Here is a 24,405-nt window from a genome sequence, read left to right as displayed (position 1 = left end):
TGGGAGGCTGAGGCATGAGAATCGCTTGAATCCAGGAGGCAGAGGTTACAGTGAGCAGACATTGCGTCACTGCACTCCAGCCTGGGTGATGGAGTGAGACTCTGTCTCAAAAAAAAAAAAAAGAAGAAGAATAAATAAAATATATAGCAGTGCCCCCTTATCCAAGGGGGCTACAATCCAAAACCCCTAGTGGATGCTTGGAATTGTGAATAGTACCAAACCCTATAGATGCTATGCTGTTTCCTATATATACATACCTATGATAAAGTTTATAAATTAGAAACAGTAAGAGATTAACAGCAACTCATAATAAAATAGAACAATTATACCAATATGCCAGCATCACTATTCTTGCACTTTGGGGCTATTATTAAGTAAATAAGGGCTACTTGAATGCAAGTCTTACGATACTGTTGATCTCATAACTGAGGTGGCTAAGAGACTACTGGGCAGGTAGCGAACATAGTGTGTATATACTGGCCAAAGGGAGGATTCACATCCCAGGCTGGACAGAGTGGGAAGGCACAAGATTTCATCATGCTACTCTGAACAGCACACAATTTAAAACTGATGAGTTCTTTCTGGAATTTTCCATTTAATATTTTTGGACTGTGGTTGACTGCTGGTAACTGAAATTGTCAAAAGCAACACGGCAGATAAGGGGGACTGCTGTATGCATTGTATGCACACACAGCAAACCAGACACGGAAATACGCACGCATATGTGCAGAAGGTAGCATTCGGGTGTGGTTCTCATGGTCGAGGCACAAATGGAAGAAGGGATATAAATGACTGGTGGGGCTAGGCCTGGGTGTGATTACACCCCTGGCACAAAATACAGTGAGCAGGAGTTCTCCCCTCCACAGGCATGTGCAGACCCCAGATCAGGGCTGGTAAATCTCTGGGCCATGGCAGTTGGGTTTGCCGACTGAGAGATCACAATGTGACCACAGATTAGAACGGGGACTTGGTCCCTGTGATCAGGGAAGGTCTGACTCACCCATTCCTCACACCCGCCACACTTGTGGTCTATTCTTCGGTGATGTCTGTCATCTTGGCCAGACTGCATGCAGCATGGGGACAGGGACATCTTGGTCACCTGTGAATACCCCATCTCTATCCTCAAGCCCTGCAAGGAGCAGGCTCTCAGAGCACACTTCCCGCAGGGACTCAATGGTGTGCTGGCCCCACGGCTGGGGCTGGCCATCCCCCCTCCGCACTGTCCCTAGGGGAAGCCAGACAAGATCTGAGCCTGCGGATGTCAGATAAGGCTCCCTGGTGGGAAATCCCTGAGTGATAAATAAACCAAACCAAGAGCTCTGGGAGGGTGGGAGGCTGTCCCTGACACCACAGGGGAGGAGGCTGAGCTGCAGAGTAAGTAAGGCCAGGCACATCTGCGGCCCCAACAGCAACCTGGCTGTTTCCCCTTGGGGCTGGAGGTCAAGGCCATGTGCCTCTCAGGTCAGCAACCAAGGGGGACTTCTGTGTGTCTGCACCAAAAACAGGGGACATAGGGAGTCACTGTCCACATTTTGAAACCCACATCTTCTGCATTCTGAGGAAGCACAGGAAGGGCGGTCCTTTTTTTTGTTTGTTTCTTCTAACTAGAATGCCCGAGATAGTGTGAAATTTGTTAGCTCCATGCAACTAGCACACAGAAGGCACGACCTTAGGAGCTGGGGAAAGGGAAGCTCAGCCTTAGGAGCTGTGGAAAGAGAACAGAACAAGGGAGCGGGCAGTTCTGCACCCTCCTGGGTCCAAGTTATAGGCCAAGCACCTTAGACATGTTAGCTCAAGCAGTCCCCATAACAGCATTTTGTGAACCTGGAAACTGAGCCTCAAAGGAGTTGAATACGTTGCCTAAAGCCTTATGATCCTAAGCCTAGATCTACCTGGCCCCAAAGCCCTTTGCATAAATCCCTACTGCCAATGCACATTCTCTCTCCCCAAAGAGCCTCTCAGCCAGCAGGTGAAGGATCAATGTGTAGATAACTGTAACCCAGAGACAGTATGCTTGCTGCCACTACAGAAACACAAGATGAAATGCCATGGGGTTACCAGGAGGGCGAGGACAGATGACCTGCAGTTAGGATCTGAAGACGGCTCCTGGAGGGAAATGGGGTTTGGAACACAGTTGGAAGGTGGGTAAAGTGTTGGCAAGTGAAGATGTGTGGGGAGGGCTCTCCTGGCAGAAGGCACAGCAATGGGCAAATGTTGGGAGGCTGGGAAACCTGAGATGTGATGGGGGATTGGCTATGCATGGTGCAGGTGACATGGTCCAGGCCCTCAGACCAGGGTGATACACGTGGCTGTGCTTAACCCAGGTGCAATGCAGTAGATGGCCAAGGCCAAGCATAAAACCCGGCTTAGCCTGGCTCTTCATAAAAACAGCCCCCTTCATCATCTTCATCATCATGGAAGGTACCTGAGTGGACAGGAGACGGGGGAGATGGGAGCCTGTTTTCACTTTCACAGAGTTCAGCTCTTTTTGACTTATAGGTAAACTGTGCCTGGAGAGGGAATCCAAGAGCAGAGGCAAGTTTCCCAGTTCCTGGCTGGCTCCCTCTCACCCCCTCAAACTCAAATTCCTCACAAACAATCAAGTTCTAAGGGCCTCCTGTCTGGGCTATTCAAGTGCTTTTGTTTAAATCCAGAGTTCAAGAGCTGGCTCTTAGCTGACGTAGCCACCTCCCTGCTTCTGCAAGAAGAAGCCACTTCCCTTTATCAACATTTGACCCCCACCTTGGCTGTCAGTGGCCGGAGACCAAAGAACACAAGCACGGGGCCGAGGTGCGGTGTGCTCCAGGATGTCCCTGTGGCTGCTTGGCCGCTGCCCACAGTGCCCTGTGGCCGGGGCTGGGTCTGGGGCTGGGGCTGGGGCCGGGACTGCCGGCATTGCTGTCTCGGCCTCCCATCCCGCTGGAGAAATGCGGTGGCTGCTCACAGAGTGGGAGTTACTTAAGCTGGATATCACGGTGGGATCAGTGTTAAATTCCTTCTTTGTCTTTTCAAAACTAACCGGTTCTGACAGTGTCAGCAGTCTGAAGCCTTGGATGTGCTGTTGGATGGAGAGGCCCATGTGTGGGGTGTGGTGTTGTGATTGAATGCATTGGAGGGAGACAGGCCTGGGCTCTGTAACCTGGGGCAGGCAACTGCACCTCCCAATGTCTACTGTGAAAAAAATGGGGAAGACAACACTTACTGTGTAGGTTTGAGGATTACATAAGATAATGAAATGGGTCTGGCCAGTTACTGGGCACAGAATGGAGGCCCCCACCACTGTTAAAGCTCCATTTCCATTAACCCACAAAAATAAAGCCCACCCAGCCCAAACCTGACTGCTAAACGATGCAAAGTTTATCATAATTTCCACATAGTCAGCAAACATATGGCACAAAAACGCATCCCCTTACAATGCTTAACCATTCCAATTTCACATTTTTCCAAAATGAAAGTCAGTTGCTATGGGTTTTGATCCATTTAGATTGCTTTGTTGAGAGCCACCCTTGTACAGGGCTCTACACTCAGTGGTGAAGATTAGGATCAAACGCACACATGAAGGCCGGGCACGGTAGCTCATGCCTGTAATCCTAGCACTTTGGGAGGCCGAGGCAGGCGGATCACTTGAGGTCAGGAGTTTGAGACCAGCCTGGCCAACATGGTGAAACCCCATCTCCACTAAAAATATAAAAATTAGCCAGCCGTGACAGCACAGGCCTATAATCCCAGCTACTCGGGAGGCTGAGGCATGAGAATCACTTGAACCTGGAAGGTGGAGGTTGCTGTGAGCCGAGATTGTGCCACTACTGCACTCCAGCCTGGGCAACAGAGTAAGACCCCGTCTCAAAAAAAAAAAAAAAAAAAAAGCACAGATGTAATGAAGTCTGCCCACAGGGAGGTCAGGTTCTGGTAAGGAAGACAGAAAAACAACCCCCCAAACAAGCCAATGGACAAATAAATAGTTGCTATGAAGGAAAACAAGGGACTTAGAAGGAGGCTGGGGTGACTTTCTTAGCTAGGGTGACCACAGAGGGCATCCCTGAGACAACATGAGTGGAAAGCTGAAGGATAAGATGTCAGTAACGTGAAGAGTGAAGGAAAGGCATTCCCTCAGGGGAACAGCATGTGCAAAGGCCCTGAGGTTGGGAAAAGCATGTTCAAGGAACCAAAAGAAGGCCAGCGTGACTCAAGAGTAGTGCCCACATGAGGATGAGATGGGGCCAGGTATACATACAGCATGAAGCTATGATAAGGAGCTTGGATTTGATTCTAAATGCCCTGTTGGCATGTTTTAAGTAAAGACGTGGCAAAACCTAATTTATGTCTTCCGAATGGCTTGGAGTAGAGTAAGAGTAAAAGCAGAGAGACCAGCAAGGAAATGACTGCAATGGTCAGAATGGGAGATGGGGTGACCTGGTTCAGGGGGGTAGGAAAGAAGAAAGAGAGGAGGGGCTGAATGTGTGGAGTGGGATTGAGGGAAGAGCTAAGGATGTTTCTTGGTTTCTGGCCTGGGCAAACAGGTGGATGGTGATGAGAGGAGGACTGGGGGCTGGGAAAGGATTCAGGCATTCTGCATTTGAGGGCTGTGGGGCATTCATGTGGCAGTGTGGAGTAGCAGCCAGTTGTTACATAGGTAAACTCATGTCCCAGGGGTTTGTTGTGCAGACTATTTCATCACCCAGGTGTTAAGGCCAGTACCCAATAGTTATATTTTCTGCTCCTCTCCCTCCTCCCACTGTCCACCTTCAAGTAGACCCCAGTGGGCTACTACCCCAGTGGTGTATAAGCAAGTGTGGAGCAGGAGGGACAGTCTGGGCTGGAGTCATCCCACGGGTAGGATTATCCAGGGAGACATCACAGGGAGGAGAGAAGGCAGCCAAGGGGAGATCCCTGGGGCATCATCCATCATGGCTTGTAGAAGAAGGCAGAAGAGGAGAAACCAGCAGAGGAGGCCAGAAGTGGGAAGAAAGCCAGGAGTGGCTGATGTTATGAAAGGAACGAGCAGAGTGTGCAGGGAGGAGTGGGGGATAAGAGTTCTATCCACATACGTGGCATACATTTGGAGTCCTGTGTCAATTTGTGCAAACATAGCAACGCCTTCAATAGGAAGGCTTGGCGGTCAGAGAGGCCCACTCTTAGATACTTGTAAGGCAGAATGTCAAGCACATGTTTTCTCAGAGGCATGACCAACTATTATTCCCTCTTGCAAAGTAACTCAAGGGCCTCTTTACTTGAATAGAACACTGCCCGCTCTATTCTTTCCTAGGGCTGAAGCAAGATGTGAGAGCCCTGTGGAGAGAGGAGGTGTGTTCTCTCTCTCACCTCAGCTGAACCTGGGCTCAGGAAGCTGCGACTCCTCCATGTGAATCCTGGTTCTCTCATTCATCACCTGTGTGGCGGGAAGGTGCTTTTAGGTCACCAAGCCTCACCACACTCACCTGTAACAAGAAGATGATGATGCCTACCTCCTCCGACTACTGTGCAGATTTAATAGTGCAGGGGACAAGGCTTCCCATATGTTTGGCACACAGTAGGTGCTCGGTACACAGCAGCTAACAGTCACGATGTGCATGACACTGTTACTCGGGTGGCCACCCTCTTGGGCTCCCAGGTCATCCTAAATCCCTCTCTCTCCTCACCATTTCTATCCAAAGCATCAGCACTCATCAAACAACTGTCTCCTCAAGTTGCCCCCTATTTCAAATTCCTGCTGCTCCTGCCCATATTCTGGCCACATCACCTCTTACTTGGACAATTTTAAAGCCTCTTGTCTTTGTTTCCAGTTATTTCCTCCACCTGTCTCTTCTGCATACCTGGGCTACTAAAGTGGTTTTTCAAAACACGGCTGTGCCTAAAATCCTCAAAGTCATCCTCGCTTACCTTTATTTGTATTTTATTTATTTATTTATTTATTTATTTATTTATTTGAGACAGAGTCTTGCTCGTCGCCCAGGCTGGAGTGCAATGGCACGATCTTGGCTCATTGTAACCTCTGCCTCCCGGGTTCAAGCGATTCTCTTGCCTCAGCCTCCAGAGTAGCTGGGATTACAGGCGCCCGCCCCCACACCCGGCTAATTTTTGTATTTTTAGTAGAGACAGGGTTTCACCACGTTGGCCAGGCTGGTCTTGAACTCCTGACCTCATGATCTGCCCACCTTGGCCTCCCAAAGTGCTGGGATTACAGGCATGAGGCACCACACCCGGTCTCTTAACTTTGTATTGATTGAGTGAGTGAGTGAGTGAGACAGAGTCTCACTCTGTCGCCCAGACTGAAGTGCAGTGGTGCAATCTTCACTCACTGCAACCTCTACCTCCCAGGTTCAAGCTATTCCCCTGCCTGAGCCTCCCAACTAGCTGGGTCTACAGGTGCGTGCCACCATGCCTGGCTAATTTTTGTATTTTTAGTAGAGGTTTTGCCCCATTGGCCAGGCTGGTCTCGAACTCCTGGCCTCAAGTGAACTGCCCACTTTGGCCTCCCAAAGTGCTGGGATTACAGGCATGAGCCACCACACCTGGTCCTCACTTACCTTTAAATGACTGAGGAGAGAATCTATGTTCTTCAGCATGGGTTAAGAGGCCTTTTATAACTTGGCTGTACCAGGCTCATTTATCACCACTGCCCACCTCCTCCAAGTCAGCCAGTGTCACTCCAGCCACTAGGAACTGCTTAGGATTCTCCCTTTTGCATCTCTAGGGCTGCCCCTTCAGTCTAGAATGTTCACTCATTTATTCTATGCTCATCCTTTAAGACCCATCCCAGTTATTCTCTCCCCCGGAACAATTCCTGCCTCTTCCCCATGCAGTTAACCTCTCCAGCCTCTGTGCTCTGCAATCTTTTTCTTCATGACCCTTTAGAGTTCTCCTCCTACTACATAGTACTTATTTACTGATGTGTGTCTGTCTTCCCTACTAGACTGTGAGTGACTTCCTAGCAGGGGCCCTGAGTGAGGCCATAGGTAGGACCTTGCAGCCTGCCTGGCACATAGTAGGACTAATGTCCTGCCAGCCACATCCACAGGTGCCCAGACTATGCATCAGCTTTAAGTGAACACTGGCAGTATGTACCTGCTGGAAGCTCTCACGCAGATGGCTTTGATCCTCAGGGTGGCAGAATTCCAAAATGTCCTTTCCCAGAAGATCCTAAATAAAAGAGACAAGCTTTAATAATCCCAGATCCATTTGTAATTATTTGTATACTCACTGTGATACAACAGTGTTCATTTCCATCTCCTTTGACTCATCTCCTTTAGCCTGTCCCACCCCAGATTTTTTGAAAAAGTGAGTGCAAAATTTCCCTGGGAGCTGTCAGAGAACTGGCTTCTTGGTATTCACTCTAAGTTCTTCTGGCATGCTCAATATCCATTTCTAATTTTGCTAAGGCACTACATCAGTAGCTTCAGAATGCAATTTTATTTTTGTTTGTCTTGGAGAGGCAAACTGCAATAAACATATTTTAATAACATAAAAAGAAAGCAAAATGATAGCCTGAGGACAGATGTGTTGCTTATGAAAACTGGAATTGTTTAAATGTGGAAATTGTAGCTCTCCTGTGGCTGAAAAAATGAGGTTATCATAAAATAACTGTACTTGTTAAAAGCCTGTTTACTATCTATTTATCATCATTAGTCTATGCTACATTCAAAGGACATAGCATTAGCCCAAAACAAAAGTGTGTTTCACAATGAAACTGATCAGAATAAGATAAACTGTTAACGGATAACTTCAAAAGTGTTGTAGTAAAGTGGTCCAGTTAAAAGTGTATTTTTTAAAATTTATTTTATGTTTTTTATTTTTTGAGATGGAGTTTCACTCTTGTCCCCCAGGCTGGAGTGCAATGGCGCGATCTCAGCTCACTGCAACTCCGCCTCCCGGGTTCAAGCAATTCTCCTGCCTCAGCCTCCCGAGTAGCTGGGATTACAAGCACCCGCCACCATGCCCAGCTAATTTTTGTATTTTCAGTAGAGACAGGGTTTCACCATGTTGGTCAGGCTGGTCTCTAACTCCTGACCTCAAGTGATCCACCTGCCTTGGCCCCCCAAAGTGCTAGAATTACAGGCATGAGCCACCATGCCTGGCCAGGAAGTGTCTTAAACAGCAAAAGATTTAAACTAACTCATAGATCGCAATCCAAATCAGCAAATGGTCTAAGTGAATGCTGACACTGGCAATGGAGGGGAAGTCCTATCTGTGTGCCAAGGAGCAACTGGATGCCCCTGGGAGGTGCCACTAGATAAATGGGTCTGGCTGCCATCAGAGGTTGGGGTGAATTTGGAAACAAATCAATTCCTCCCTTTATTTCATCCAAGAATCTCGAGGTTTATATGAATCTAGAGATGCAGAATTATATGCAGGGTCCTAATAGTTCTAGTTTGAACTGTTTCTAGTCCTAAAATACACATCATTAAAATACTCATATCTACATATCCCAAACTTAGTTCCTCAGAATAAATATTTTTTCTCTTATAAAAAAGCTTTTTATTTTTAAATAAATTTAAATCTACAGAAAAGTTGATAGTACAATAAACTGCTATATATCCTTTATTATATTCAATAATTATCAATATGTTATCACATTTGCATTTTTTTCTTCATATTTGTGTATATATTCATACATATGCATGTATATACTTAATATACTTAATTTCTTACTGAACCATTTGAAATTGAGTTGTGGACATCATGGCACTTCTCAAAGTATTTTAGCATGTATCTCATAAAAATGAGATTATCTTACAAAACGACAATGTCCTATCATGTGCTATACTAAACCTAAGAAAATCAATAATTATTCAATGACATCACCCAATATTCTGTACATATTAACATTTCAATTGTCTCCTAAATGTCTTTTCTATCAATATGTCTTGAGGCCCAGGACACAATTAAGGCCCTTATGTGGCATATTATTATTTTATCTCTTTGGTCTATTTTAATCTGGGACAACTGCTCCTGCCTTTTTGTTTCTTATGACATTGACTTTTCAAAAAAGAGTCTAGAACACAGACCTAAAGACGTGCCACCTATACAAAAAAAGGTTTCCAAATGCACTTGAGAAACAAGAGGTTAGGCAAAATTAGGTAGGTATCTTTACCAGGCTTTGCAGGGTCTTCCACATTAATGAGCTTTGTAATGAATATTAATAAGAGATCCCCTATTAATACAACATCTTAACTCCGGTTTGTGAAAAATCAACTAGAGAAACATAACAGTGAGGGCAAAGAAGAAAGAGTCCATGTTAAGTGGCACAAGTGTTTACAACGTCTTTTCTTGCCTTGGAAGGATATCTATCGTTCTATCCAGGCAGGGTATATGGGTCTTTATGATGTTTCTCCACATGGCCATTGTGTTTTATCTCAAATGAAGTAAGAATGTTTTAAAAACAATTAAATCTCTAGTCAATTGCCATGAGCTCAAAACTATCTACTCACCTGGGGTTGGTAGCCAATCACACTGATACATCTTGGATCCACAAACGTGATGATTCCATCGGAGTTATGCCGGGATAAGAACTCTGTGGGCACTGACATCCCATTCATGTCCATGCATACAGGAGAGCTGGTCACCTGGGATGGGGAAAATCCACAGTTGAGGTGGTGTTGACAGAGACGAGATGGAGATGGTGACAGAGATGAGAAGAATAATCCATGTGCATTTCACTTCAAAGATCCTTCCATGTCATTTAGTACGATGACCCTAAAGTGTTCAAATATCTATCCCTGGTCACATCTTTAACTGTAACAGTTGGCCACTTTCTTTACATTTCTGAACTTCAGTTGCCTTATCAACCGATGGGAATAATAAAACCTATAATCTCACAGGGCGTTTGTGAGCCTTAAAAGGGATATTGCATGTTAAACCTTGGCATTTGCTCAAGTTGGTGCTCAATAAATGTTAATCCCCTTCTCTTCCCCCACCTTCCCTTTACTAAGGATGGCAAACGAGCCTAAGGAACTAGTTAAAATACTTGGAGCATATATATTTGTGAACTGAATTTACCCAAATATTCTTTCTTCACCCATGTGCAAGCGATACCCAAACATGGATGAAATTACCTATTCATTTGTCTGAAAATGGTCAGAACTAGGAAACCAGGGATTAGTGTATCTGAACCAGGTCTAGTATGTCTCTCCTCTTCAGCATGGGGAAGACCCTCAATGTCCTAGGGAGAATGAACAGTCCAGTTGAATGAGTGGTTACTGTGCCAGACATTGAGCAAATTTAACTTTCACACAATAAAAGACATGTTCCCTGGCCTTGAGGAGCTTGCGGGGATGAGCATGCACTCAACTTACTACCTGCAACAGACAGTGAAAGAAGAGTAACTGAGGGTAGAGCTCAGTGCTATGAGAGTAGGGAGGAGAGAAGGATTGATTTAGACTAAGATCAGGGAGACATTTTAGTTGGGTCTTGAAAGATGAGCAGATAAGGAGGATAAGGAACATTGAAAGGAGAAGAAAGGGAACAAGGAAATACCAGGCAGAAGAAACAGCCTGTGAACACCCGTAGAGGTGGGGGTTTATGGAAAGGGGAATGGTGCTGTGTGTGAATAAGATGTGAGAGAGGAAGAAGGCAAGGAGATAAGGTTATAATGATGAGCTTGGACTTTATCCCATAGACTCTGGGGTAACAGTCAAGGGGGTTAAGCAGGGATGTGATGTGAGCAGAACGCAAGTTTGTGGCAACCAGCACAAGCATGGGGGATGAACTGATGCAACCCCTCAATTCAGTAAGAACTCTGCTTACAGCTCACAGTCCCCTTCTCTTCTAGATTTGGCCTCAGCCTTGTCCCACAGAGTGAGACACGAAACCCAACAAATACCAAGAACACAGGCGATCAGAATAGGCATCCAAACCGACAGTCTTCTGCACTTTGTGGCAATAAGCCTTCATTTAAGATTAAAAAGGCTACGAATTTTTTCTTACCTGGAGTCTCCCAATTGCCACGAGGCAATATTTACTGCCTTGTCCCACATCAGCGTCTTCTTCAGGTATGGTCATTCCTGAAATGGGAAATACCTGTGTCATCAACAATATGCCCAAGGTGAATGGGAAAGAAGAAAAGTGTCCACGATTTTATTTAAGCAATCGAAAATACAGTGAGTGTTGGCCATGCAGGGCTGGGAAGCCAGCCAATGAATTAACCAGTTCCTCACTCAGTTCCTGCTTCTCTCTCTGCCTGATGTCTTTTGATAATTTTATGGTACATTATCATCTCCATCTGTGGATGATACAGTGGAAATTAAGGAAGATGAAATGGAAATAGTTATTCTGTACATTTGTACAACTTGGACAAAACATTTATTTAGGATATTTCAGTAAGAAGCCAATATGGGTCTTTCAGCTTATGTAAATATCTCTCTTATCTGCTGACAAAGAATGAAACAAAGACCATCTGAGGCAAAAGAAACACAAGTAAAAACCACTGAAGCTGGTTACTAACTTGTCAGGCAAGGGAGCACAACCAGTGTTTCCCCTTGTAGGGGGAAGTCAGGGTTGTTTAAGGGCTAGAAAGGAGACACTGGTGACGGTTATGCTAAGCACTGAAAACTAGTGCTCCAGATAGAAAGGAACTGGTTAAAACAATCCTCACTGTTCACAGGGGTTAGAAAACAGTCTTCTGTTTGGTCCAATGTGGGTCTGGTATCTGGGGTCCCTCACAGTGCAAGGTTCTTAAACATCTGCAGCTGGTTAGGACTGTCGTAGTGAAAACAAGCATTCCTTTTTGATACCTCATAGGCAAGTGCTGTTAAGTAGAACATTTCCTTTTACACTGCATGACACTTAACGCAAATATTTCCACACTGGGTCAGACCAAGGGTTCACAGTGATAGAGTCACACAAGTACAGTGACAGCCCCTCACTCCAGACATTGATAAGAGCACGTTAAATATCACTATGGTTTTGTGAGCCGGAGAAATGTCACTCTCACTACATTACATTCCGTCTTCTTTCCATCCTTGTTCCATCCACCCTCTGTAGGTGACCAGTCTCTTTCATTTCTGGTTTATCCTTACTGCAATTCTTTTGCACAAATGTGCAGATACATGTACACTTTCTCATGTCCTCTTCTTTCTTCTATGAAGAGCTGTTTACTGTAGATACTCTTGGGCTTTGCTTACTTCACTGAACAGTATGTCCTGGAATTCACTCCATATTCATTCATACAGCTCTTCCTCAATTCTTTTTTATAACTGCACACTGCTTCATCTTATTGATGTGCCATGATTTATTCAACCACTAAATACTGGATATTTAGGTGTTTCCAATATTTTGCAATGAGAAACAATGCTGCAATGAACAACCTTGTGCATATGTGTTTTATTATCATCAGAAGTGCGTTTTCGGAGTGGATCCCTAGAAGTGGGATTGCTGGGTCAAAAGGTAAGTGCATATGTAGTTTTGTTTTGCCAAACTTTCCTCCAGAAGGGTTGCACCAATTTGCATTCCCACCAGGAATGTATAGGAGGTCTGCTTCCCCAGAGTCTTGGCCAACAGAATGTGCTGTCACATTATTTAATGTTTGTCAGTCTGACAGGTGAGAAGTGATTTCTTAGTGTTGCCCTAATTTGCATTTCTCTAATTATGAGTGAGTTTGAACATTACTTTGTATGTTTGAGGATCATTTTTTATATCTTGTTTTTTAGTGAATTGTCTGCTTCTGTCTCTTTCCCATTTTTCTATTTGGATCTTTTGCCTGTCCATTTTTAAGAGTTCCCTGTATTTGGGATATTAAATCCTTGTGGTATATGTTATGAATATGTTCTTCCAGATGGTCCCCTGTCTTTTGACTTTGCGGTGATTTAAAAATTTCAAAAATTTTATGTGGTAAGATTTATCAACCTTTTTTTACCTCTGGAGTCTGAGTCATAGTTAGAAAGCTATTTCTTACACAAAGCTTAAGGAAAAATTCACTCTTGTTTTCCTCTGATACTTTTATGGTTTTATTTTTCACATTTAGATCCCTAATCCATTCAGAGTTATTCTTTTGGGAGTTTTGGGATATTAATCTAATTTTATCTTTCTCTAAATAGCTATCCAGTTGCCCCATCAACATTTTCTTAAATTGCAGTGATTTGAGATGCCAACTTTATCATATAATTTCCATACATGTTTGGGTCTAATTTTGGACTGTCTCTTCTATTGCACTGCCCAATTGTCTATTCAGGCACTAGTACCATACTATTTTAATTATAGAGGCTTTATTGTATGTTTTAATGTCTGGTAGGACTATTCGTTGTATTTTTTCTTGGCTATTCTTGAAGGTATGTTTTTCCACAGGAACTTTGATAGTACCAACTTATCTGACTCCATAAAATAGCTTGATAATATTTTTATTAGGATTGCATTAAATTTGTAAATTAACTTCAGGAGAACTGACATCTCCTGAAGTTACAATGTTGAGTTATCCTCCCAAGAACAAAGGATGTTTTCTCATTTGTTTAAACCTACTTTTGTGTCTTTCAGGACTGTTTTCAAATTTTCCTCATATATACTTGTACTTTGTGTACTCATTAAAATTATTCCTAAGTATTTAATCCTGTTTTCACTATTGTAAATGTGGCTTTCTCTACCATTATAGCCTCTGTTTATTGTTTATGTATATGAAGGCTATTGATTTTCATATATTAACCTGAATTATTTGTTTCCGTTTTATCATTGATTCACTAGGCTTTTCCAGGTGTACTATTATATAATCTGAAAACAGAGATAGTTTTCCTTTTTCTTTGTGCATTCTTTTGCCTCTAATTTCTCTTATTTAGTTGTATGGGATAATATGTCTATTATAATTTTGAATAGTAGTAGAGATAGTGGGTATTATTGCCTTGTTTCTGATCTTAGTGGAAATGTCTCAGGGCTTTCTCCATTAAATATCACCTTTTGGACTAAGATATAACATGCACGCACACACATTTCTCATATTAAGTAATTATCCCTCAATTATTGTTTAGCATTTTTGCAAATCTCTTTAATGCCTTGGTTAATAATGGACAGCTGGATTCTAGTATCTGCTCTGCACTCAATCTGCTACAATATGTTGTTTTAGTTGAGGCATATGAAGAAAATATGGCCTCACACAGATATGGAAAAGAGAGAAAAAGGGGAAGCTTTTTCAGAATACTGAGTATATTCTCCTTTGGTATTTTTCCAAATCTTGACAAGTGTTAGTTTCTTAAAGGCTAATTGTAATATGAAATCCAAAACTATATGAATGAATTTTTCATACTGTCATATTGTAATATTCAATACAATATTAAAATAGGCTAGTTTGTCTAACACTTTGGATAGATCTTTTACCCATCACATAATTTTACATACTATGTATTGGTCATTTGGAAAATACTAGTTCACCATATTATACAGACCTTCTAAATGTTGACACATTGCATTATACAACATTAAAAAAAATCGCACTTGTTAATACCACCATGTATCTCATCAGAAACATCTCTAGATACTGGTCAAAATTATGGTGACAGATACAAGCTTTCCAAAACTCAAATTTTTATTAGAAAACCTGAATTTTACCACTGACAACAAATACTGTCAATTGTTTTCCTTGAAGTGACAAGTTCAATTTTTTTTGAGAAAATATCTGCTAAATACATAAGTTGTAATAACCACCATTTGTTTGTTAGTCATTCTTTCAAGCAAAAACTATGTTCCATGGAAAAAACACCTAGTTCAGCTCACAGCCCAAAGGAAGCATACATGTTTTCCCCTGACACAATCCCTGTGCTTTGGTATGCTGCAGAAGTTGCTTTATGCAAGTTTTCCATTTGGGGCTTAATACAACTCATAATTTTTACTGCCTCATCAGGGACATTCTTAAGTGAAGCTGGCATTTAAACATTTTTAAATTATTTTTTAATTGCAAGTGTGTAGTGATAAAAAAATACAATGACCACCAGGACAGCTTGGTATCACTGCTTTGATTCATGCTAAGGCCCAGCAAGTTTACCCACCAATGCTTTTTACGCCATCAGCGCAAATGTTGACACACAGAAAGCAGCAAATAACATCTCAGTGTTATTATAAGAATAGTTTTAACTTTGTGTGCCCTTGAAGACGTTTCAGGGACTCCCAGGGTCCATGGACCACACCTTGATAACTGTTGCTGCTCTATGCATTGCCATTCCCCAGAGTTTTATACCTCATCTTGTCTCTTTTTATATCATTTTTCCATTGCCTCTATTTCTTTCTTTCCGTTTATTGTTTTGTTTTGTTTGTTTGTTTTTTTTTTGAGACGGAGTTTCACTCTGTCGCCCAGGCTGGAGTGCAATGGCGTGATCTCAGCTTACTGCAACTTCCACCTCCCGAGTTCAAGCGATTCTCCTGCCTCAGCCTCCTGAGTAGCTGGGATTACAGGCGCCTACCACCGTGCATGGCTAATTTTTGTATTTTTAGTAGAGACGGGGTTTCACCATCTTGGCCAGGCTGGTCTTGAACTCCTGGCCTCATGATCCACCTGCCTCAGCCTCCCAAGGTGCTGGGATTATAGGCATGAGCCACCGCGCCCAGCCATTGCCTCTATTTCTAACCATACATTTATGAGACCCAAGACTATGTCTCTAGTCGAGATGTTCCTTTGCAGTTCCAGATCTTGCCTTCACTTACCTACTGAAAATGTCTACCTCAGTCTCACAGGTCTTTCAAAATCGTGCCCAAATCTCTCTACCAAAACATCCTCCTCTTTCTGCTCTCCATGGAAAAGACCACTAGTGACATACATCATTTACATTCTCTCCTTCCATGCTAAGGAACCTTGATTTATTCAGAGTGGCAATGTGCCTGCTCCATTAGAGTTAGAGGTGTTCAACTGACATGGCTCTGGCCTATCAGACAGATGCAGAAGTCATGAGCATGGCTTTTGGGAACACTCCTTTCCATATGAAACACAGATATGACCGGGGAGTGCTAGCAGCCATCTCGAAAGGCAGGAAAGCCGGGGTCACACAATAAGGATTGTGGAGTGAAAGCTGAGAGAATGAGTCCTTGCTTACATAACAGAATCATTGTACTAACTCTAGACTGTCTACCTTTGGATATAAAATAGATTTATTTAAGGCCCTGATATTTGGGATTTTCTGTTATACGCAGCAAAACTCAATCACTTACTGGTATACATTCTAATCTCTATTAGAAGCAGCACTACCAGCAGTAACATCTGTCACTTAATTAGACTAACCAGCAGCCAAACCTACGTCTTACTTGAAAGAAATCCTCCTTTATGAGTGATCATGGTGGAAGACGGTATACTAGCTTCCACTCTGGAAGTCAAAGAAGCTAGATTTTACCTCCCTGCATCCTTCCGGGGTGAAGGGATGGTTCAAATTAATCAGCAGAACAAAGCACAGTGTTCTGAGCAGGCTGCTGCTACTAACAGATATTCCCTGGGCTTCATGCTTCTTTAACCCATGGAAGCTGCCTAGGTTTCTGTTCATTTTCCAAAGCTGGCCCCCTTTGAATGATGGGACTCATTAACATTTATCTAAGAATTCTCTTTTTGCTAATGGCATCTAGAGTTGTCTTCTGTTATGTATTAGTGACTGCATATCTCAGGTTAGAAATCTTAGCATCATCCTGCACTATTCCTTCCTCTCACCAGTTACATATCAATGGACACCAAACCTGTCTGCTTCAACTTCAGCTAGCTCTCCAATCATCTCCTCTCTACCCTGTCGTCTATATCATTCCTAGAAGTTGGCCACACCATTCCTCTGCAGGAAATAAACATAAATCAAAAGTCTTCATTCCAGCACACATGGCTTTTCATGACATTTACCATGTACCCACAGTTCTTCCAAACACCAAATACCAGTCAGGGCTCACATGAACAGCACACATGTGCCTTTAAGGATGTCCAGTTTCTTGCCCCTCAGGAATTTAAAGAGCCCTGCCCTCTTTCAAGAGGACCAGGTGATTCTAGAATGATGAGTTGGGCTGGGCAGCAGCACACTCAGCTGACTAAAGAGCTAGCTCTGAAAGCACAGAACTAACTTACAGTAGGAGCACCAAAGCAATAAGGAAGAAGGTGTTCTCCTGCTCAGTAGATGGACAAGGGTTACTGCCCCAAGGTCTGAGATGAAGGAAGATAGGATTCCACATGGCAATGGAGTTTCAGGGTAGGAGGTGTCCTTAGAAGACACTGAGCCCAACACCCTCATGAGACTTCAATTCCATGTCCATCTATTGCTGCTTGAACTCCTCCAGTGGTGGGGTGGTCACTATAGCCCCAGACAACTCAGTCTATCTATCTCCTTGAAGATTTCGCCTGCTGGTCCTGGACTTGCCCTTAGAGTCATACATTCTTCTGCTGTGTAGCCCTTTAGACAAGTGAAGAATATGATTGAGTTTCTGAGTCTTTTCCGTTCTGGGACAAACATCCTTCCATCATTTAAACTGTTCCTCCTTCAAAAATAGTTTGCTTCTCTATATTCTTGTCACATTTCTGAATATGTTTCTGATTGCCTCTATTTCCCTAAAATGTGCCCACAATACTTTAGGTGTGATCATTACAGAGGCCTTTCACATCCTCTGGTCTGTAAGCCTGGCTTACTGATAGTAAATGAAGTGCATTCAGGAAGCAAGGTGTGAGTTATGCTGACAGTTCCCCATAACCAGAGCAGCTTTTATTTAGTCGTTGCTTTTTAAATCACAATGGAGTTATGCTTCCAGCCAAGATGAAATAACAGATCAGATTTACCTTCTTGTCAGAAACAAACACACACAAACGAAAGAAAAAAACAAAACAAATGCAAGAAATGATGGTTTAGAAGACACTAGATATCAGGCAATGAACAAGAGCAATCCCTGAGAAATGGGTAACAAATAAGACAAGCCTGGTGACTGCCCCTAGCTCACAGCCTTAAGAGAGTTTTCAAGCCAGCAACTTAAATTTCACAATGTCTAGCATCAAATAAAAAATTACCAGGCATGAAACAAAGCTGGAAAATACAACCCATAATGAAGGAAAACAGACCAAGCTGCCAAAACATGACGCGGAACTGACACAGATTTTAGAATTAGCAAACAAACACATTAACACAGTTATTATAACTGTATACTAACAGTTAAGTAGACCTGTGGAAGAAGCAAAAAGACCCAAAGCAAACTTCTGGAGATGAAAGCTACAATGTCTGACATTTTAAAAAGGTACTAGATGGGGCTGGGTGTGGTGGCTCACACCTGTAATCCCAGCACTTTGGGAGGCTGAAGTGGGCAGATCACTTGAGGTCAGGAGTTTGAGACCAGCCTGACCAACATGGTGAAACCCTGTTTCTACTAAAAATACAAAAATTAGCCGGGCATGGTGGCACGTGCCTGTAATCCCAGCTACTCAGGAGGCTGAGGCAGGAGAATCACTTGAACCCGGGAGGCGGAGATTGCAGTGAGCCGAGATCAGGCCACTGTACAACAAAGCGAGACTCTGCTCAAAAATAAAATAAAATTATAAAAAATTAAAATGTACTAGATGGTATTAATTGCATATTAGACAAGGTAGATCAGTAAACTTGACATAACAATAGAAACAATCCAAAATGAAAGATAGAAAGTAATAAAAATGTTCTTTTTCAATAAAATGAGTATCAGTGATCTCATTGGAAAACTTCAAGTGGCCTAATACACTTAAAAGTCTGTGAAGGAGGAGGGAAGGAACATGGAAAAACGTTTGAAGAAATAATGGCTGAAAATATTCCAAATTTGATACAAAGTATAAATCTTTGATAGCAAGTATATCCCATCATGACACGGGATACTGTCAGCTTGAAATGAGAATGAGCTCATACAGAAGTGCCCACTGTAGCTGTGGCTGAAATCAGAGTTGGGCCACATGGATATGAAAGTGGAAGTGGACACCACAAGGACCTGTTAGAGTGATCTAATCTCTCTGACCCTCTGTTACCTTATACATAAAATGGGTATCAGAATGCTCACCTTATGGGATGCTAGAAAGATGTGTGTGGAGCACCCCACCTGAGGCCTGAATGTCAGCTTCCTTCTCATTTACCTGACCTGCTTCCCCAGTTGCTGGTAAACATATGTTTGTGGGCAAAGAAGGCAAGAGGCATATACGCACTTTTTTTTTTTTTTTTTTTTTGACCGGGTCTGGCTCTGTTACCCAGGCTGGAGTGCAGTGGCGCGATCTTGGTTCACTGCAGTCTTGACCTCCCAGGCTCAAGCCATCCTTCCATGTCTGCCTCCTGAGTAGCTGGGACCACAGGCAGGTGCCACTACACTGGCTAATTTTTTTTGTATTTGTTGAGATGGGGTTTCACCATGTTGCCCAGGCTGGCACAAATGCGCTTTTGCCATACTTAGGAATCAGGAATCAATGCCACAGGCCAGGCAGGAAGCAGAGAAAACAGCATAAAGAACCCTCTAATCCAGCTGGCATAAAGAAAATGATGTTCTTCTCAGTCCTGTCCTTTGGAGGGATCTTTCGGTAATAGGGTCTGACTGGCTAAAACTTGAGACCATCTACCTAGAGATAACAAACTCCAGTTCCTTCATTTGTTCCTCATTCAATGAGCATCAATGGAGAACTTCTGCAGATTTTTTTAAATACCCATAAATTTTCTTTATATTCCTTCCATCAAGGGTTGAAGTTAGATTCCTCTGCAACTATTTTGACCAATAAAATACAGTGGAAGTGACACTATGTGACTTCTAGACTAGCAGCTCAGATATTGAGGAGCAGAAACATGCCATCCTACTATACCCTGTCTAATTCCTAATGCACAAAATCTATGAATATAATAAAATAGTGGTGGTTTTATGCAAATCAATAAAATAAAATAATTCTCAATTGTAAGTTTCATCAGCCTAGAAGTGGATAGAAAGAGACTTGATGGGGGCCCTAAGATACCAGTCCTTTAAGCACATAAGGGAGCTCATTTGTAAGAATGCATTTTAATCAACCAAGTAGAATAATGTTAAAATAACAAGCTGGCTTTACAGAAGTGAAGTGGGAAAGCTGCAACTTACTAAAAAGTTGATGTCTTAATATGTACAAAGAATGTTTAGTTGTGAATGAGATTCAAGTGTGTGTATGTAAAACTTCCAGAATGTCTTCAGTAAATTCAAATTCATTAATGGAATGAATGCTTTATGTGCCTAAGTGTGATGTTCTCAGGACACTGGGCTCAGCTTCCCTATGGAAGGGATGTCATCTAAGTCAGAAGGGCCAGCATTTGTAAAGGAGGCCCTGACACCAACACTGACGAGCAGCCACAGAGATCCAACTGCCAGTGAACCTGTGGCCATTGCCACTCACGTGACCAGGGTCTTGATGGATGACTGCAGGAAGGCAGCAGGGGAGGGCTCTGCCATTAGCAGGTGGAAAAGATTTAGGATTAAGTTCACACATGCTGTTTGTGACAAAATGCCTCTATGACAGGGCAGGACTGTGCAATCTCCATATTGTCATCTGGATATCGGATGTTTTTCTAGCTTCCAAGCATTGTTTGCACAATATCCTCTAACACTACATGACCTTTAAAAGTGGGTTTTACTCCTACTACTCAATAACAAAAACACAAATATCCTCAATTAAAAATTGGTCAAGATGGATTAAAGATTTAAATGTAAGACCTAGAAGAAAATCCTAGGAAACACCATTCTGGATATCAGCCTTGGGAAAGAATTTATGACTAAGTTCTAAAAAGCAATTGCAACGAAAAGAATTGACAAGTAGGACCTAATTAAACAAAAGAGTTTCTGCAAAGCAAATGAAACTATCAACAGAGTAGGCAGACAGCCTACAGAATGAGAGAAAATATTTGCAAACTGCAACTAACAAAGGTCTAAGACCCATAATCTATAAGGAACTTAAACAATTCAACAAGTAAAAACCAAATAGCCCCATTAAAAAGTGGGTAAAATATATGAACAGACACTTCTCAAAAGAAGACATACAAGTGGCCAACAGACACATGAAAAAATGCTCAACATCACTAATCATCAGAAAAATACCAAACAAAACCACAGAGATACCATCTCATACCAGTCAGAATGGGTATTATTAAAAAGTCAAGAAACAACAGATGCTGGCAAAGCTGCAGAGAAAAGGGAATGCTTATACACTGTTGGTGGGAATGTAAATTAGTTCAGCCACTGTGGAAAGCAGCAGTTTGGAGAGTTCTCAAAAAACTTAGAACCACTGTTTGACCCAGCAATCCCATTACTGAGTATATATCCAAAGGAAAATGTAAATTGTTCTACCAAAAAGACATGTGCCCTCATCACAGCATTATTCACAATAGCAAAGACATAAAATCAATCTAGGTGCCCATCTAGAGTGGACCAGATAAAGAAAATGTGGTACATATACACTATGGAATACTACCTGGCCATAAAAAAGAATGAAATCATGTCCTCTGCAGCAACATGGATGCAGCTGAAGGCCATTATTGTAAATGAACTAATGCAGGAACAGAAAGCCAAATACCCCATGTTCTCACTTATAAGTGGGAACTAAACATTGGGTACTCATGGATATAAAGATGGCAACAATAGACACTGGGATTACTAGATGGGGGAGGGAGGAGGGAAAAGGTTTCAAAACTACCTATTGGGTACTATACTCACTATGTAAGTGATGGGATCAACCATACCCTAAACCTCAGCATCAGCAATATACCCAGGCAATAAACCTGCACGTGTACCTACTGAATCTAAAATAAAAATTGAAATTACAAAAAAATAAAATGAGCAAAGGATCTGAATATTACTCCAAAGAAGACATACAAATGGCTAATAAGCACATAAAAAGAGCTCAACATCATTTGTCGTTAAGGAAACAGAAATCAATTCCACAGTGAGATACCTCTTCACACCCATTAAGATGGCTATCATAATTTACAAAAACCACAATAATGTGTTAGTGAAGATACGAGAAACTGGAACACTCACACACTGCTGGTGGAAATGTAAAATGGTGCGACTATTCAGAAAACAGTCTAGCAGTTTCTCATGAGGTTAAACGTGGAGCTACCACATGACTCAGCAATTCCATTCTTAGGTCACATCCAAGAGAAATAAAGCTATATGTCTGCATAAAAACTGGACTCTTGGCTGTTGTGAATTGTGCTGCAATGAACATGGGGGCACAGATATCTCTTTGATATATTGATTTCTTTTCCTTCGGATAAATACCCAGTAGTGGGATTGCTGGATCATGTGGTAGTTCTATTTGTAGTTTTCTGAGGAACTTTCATACTGTTCTCCTTAGTGGTTCTACCAATTTACACTCCCAAGAACAGCGTATAACAGTTTCCTTTTCTCCGCATCCTTGCCAACATTTATTATTAATATTTTTTGTCTTTTTGATAATAGCCATCCTAGATGGGGTGAGATAATACCTCATTGTGATTTTGGTTTGCATTTCTCTGAGGATTAGCGACACTAAGATAATTTTTTTCATACATTTGAGCATTTTGTTCATACATTTTTTGGCCATTTCATACTCAATCTTTGAATAGATTTTCCAGTGACTGGATTAGGTTTTTCATGTAGATAATCATGACATCTCCAACAATGTTAATTCTGTCTTCCCTTTCTTTTCTACCTCTTAAGTAATTATATTTTATTTCCTTAACTTATTGGCTTGGAAATTCCAAAACATTGTTGAATAACAATGAGCATTCCTCTCAGATTCTTCACTTTTTTGAGAACCCTTCTAATATTTAATCACTCTGCATAAGATATTAATTATGGTTTCAAGTGTGTGTTTCATCTATGTTAAGAAAATATATTTCTATTATTAGTTTACAAAGATATTTCTCCATTAAAAATTAATACCTAAACTTATATTTTGTCAATTGTTTTTTTCCTTGATTTACATTAGCAGATTTCCTAATGATAAACCACCCAAGCATTTTTGTCATTAGTATGTATTTCTATAACTATTAATTTGATTTGCTAGTATTGTATTTAGTATCTTTATCCTAACACATGAAATTGGGTTCATAGTTTGTAGGTTTTTGTTTCAAAGTTGTGCTAACTTCACAAATCAGTCTACTTTCTAACTTTTCTCATGCTCTGGAAGTGTTTAAATAATTTGCCCATAAAGCTTTCAAGGCCTGGAACCATTTGGGGTGCAGTTTTGTCAGCTTTCTCAATTTTTTGCCTAGCTTTGATCTTTTCTCATTAAAAAAATACAAAAGAAAAAAAATTTTTTTGATTCAAATTTGGTTACTTCCTTCCTTCCAGGAATTAGCTTTCTTTTGAAAAGTTTTGACACATAAAAATCTAAGTTATGCACACTATTTGTTCATAAATTTTTAAACTTTGTTAAATTGATTTATTCTTAATATTCATTTGTTTTCATTCTTTTTAAAATTACAATAGACTTGTCAGGGATTTTCTCTTTTACCAGTCTTGATGAAGAATTATTTATCAATTGGATAATACTTTGGTTTTCTAATTTAATTTTTCTTATTTTTACTTCTTTTATTAATTGCTTCCTCTCAGTTTGCCTATGGCATTCTATTATTCTTTTTCTATTTTCATTAGTTAATAATTCATAAGTAAAATTTTTAGTTTTCCCACATTTAGTAATAAAAACATTTTAAGCCACAGGTTTCCTCTAAACATTGTTTTGGCCACATCCCCTTGATATGGAGTGGGGCCATGGTTTTAATCACAAAATAGTCCATATTTAGTGTTTTGATTTCCATCCTTCACCAGAAGCTAGTTGGGACAGGTTCCTTTGTACAAATAACTGATTTTTTAAAATGTAACTTTTTGTTATGAATTTTTAGATTTATTGCACTGGGATTAAAAAAATGGGCTTTCCAAGTTCTATAAGTTTGAGATTTATTAAAATTTTGAAAATCCATTATTAATATGTTAAAATTTGACATTGAATATCTATGCATGTGGAATCAAGATTATTGGCTATATTATATAATCCTCTAAATCCTCATTTACATTTCAATGGCTTCATTTGTCAAAATCTGAAAAAAGTACATTAAAGGTATAAAGCAAAATGTGGTTTATTCAATTTCTTCTTGTATGTCTAATAGTTTTGCTTCATATATTTAAATATTATAAAATTTCATGACTTCTTTGTTTTACTATGAACTCTTCTTTTTGGCAATATAAATATACCTTTCCATTTCCATTAAACACATTTTGTTTCAAATTTACTTAGCTCAACATAAATATTCCTTCATCTTCACATGGCATTCTCCTTGTGTCCCACGTCTGTGTCCAAATTCCCCCTTTTATAAGGACATCAGTCATACTGGATTAGGGACTCACTCTAATAGGTAGGTATGACCTCATCTTAACTAACTATATGCGAAAAGACCCTATTTCCAAATATGGTCACATTTTGAAGCACTGTTATAAATAGTTAGAAAGGTAGGAGTGGGGCAGGAGAGGGCTCCCCCTGCAACCCCT

At 41.4% G+C, this 24,405-nt stretch overlaps 1 protein-coding gene across 6 annotated transcripts in view; it reads right to left on the bottom strand.

Annotated features, from left to right (window-relative positions):
- The window catches only part of ARNT2 (aryl hydrocarbon receptor nuclear translocator 2), a 197,114-nt gene that overhangs the window by 39,226 nt on the left and 133,483 nt on the right, over positions 1-24,405 (bottom strand). For all 6 annotated transcript variants that reach the window (XM_004056650.5, XM_019011003.4, XM_063698766.1 and 3 more), the window contains exons 9-11: positions 10,924-11,000; positions 9,429-9,563; positions 7,066-7,140 (exon numbers count right to left, since the gene is read on the bottom strand). In XM_004056650.5, the coding sequence (XP_004056698.1) occupies positions 7,066-7,140; positions 9,429-9,563; positions 10,924-11,000 (287 nt within the window). The remainder of the gene's footprint in view (positions 1-7,065; positions 7,141-9,428; positions 9,564-10,923; positions 11,001-24,405) is intronic.

This window comes from Gorilla gorilla, chromosome 16 (genome assembly GCF_029281585.2).
Source record: "Gorilla gorilla gorilla isolate KB3781 chromosome 16, NHGRI_mGorGor1-v2.1_pri, whole genome shotgun sequence".
Taxonomy (NCBI): domain Eukaryota; kingdom Metazoa; phylum Chordata; class Mammalia; order Primates; family Hominidae; genus Gorilla; species Gorilla gorilla.
Note: the sequence above shows the minus strand (reverse complement) of the source record. Positions and strands in the feature narration are given on the sequence as shown.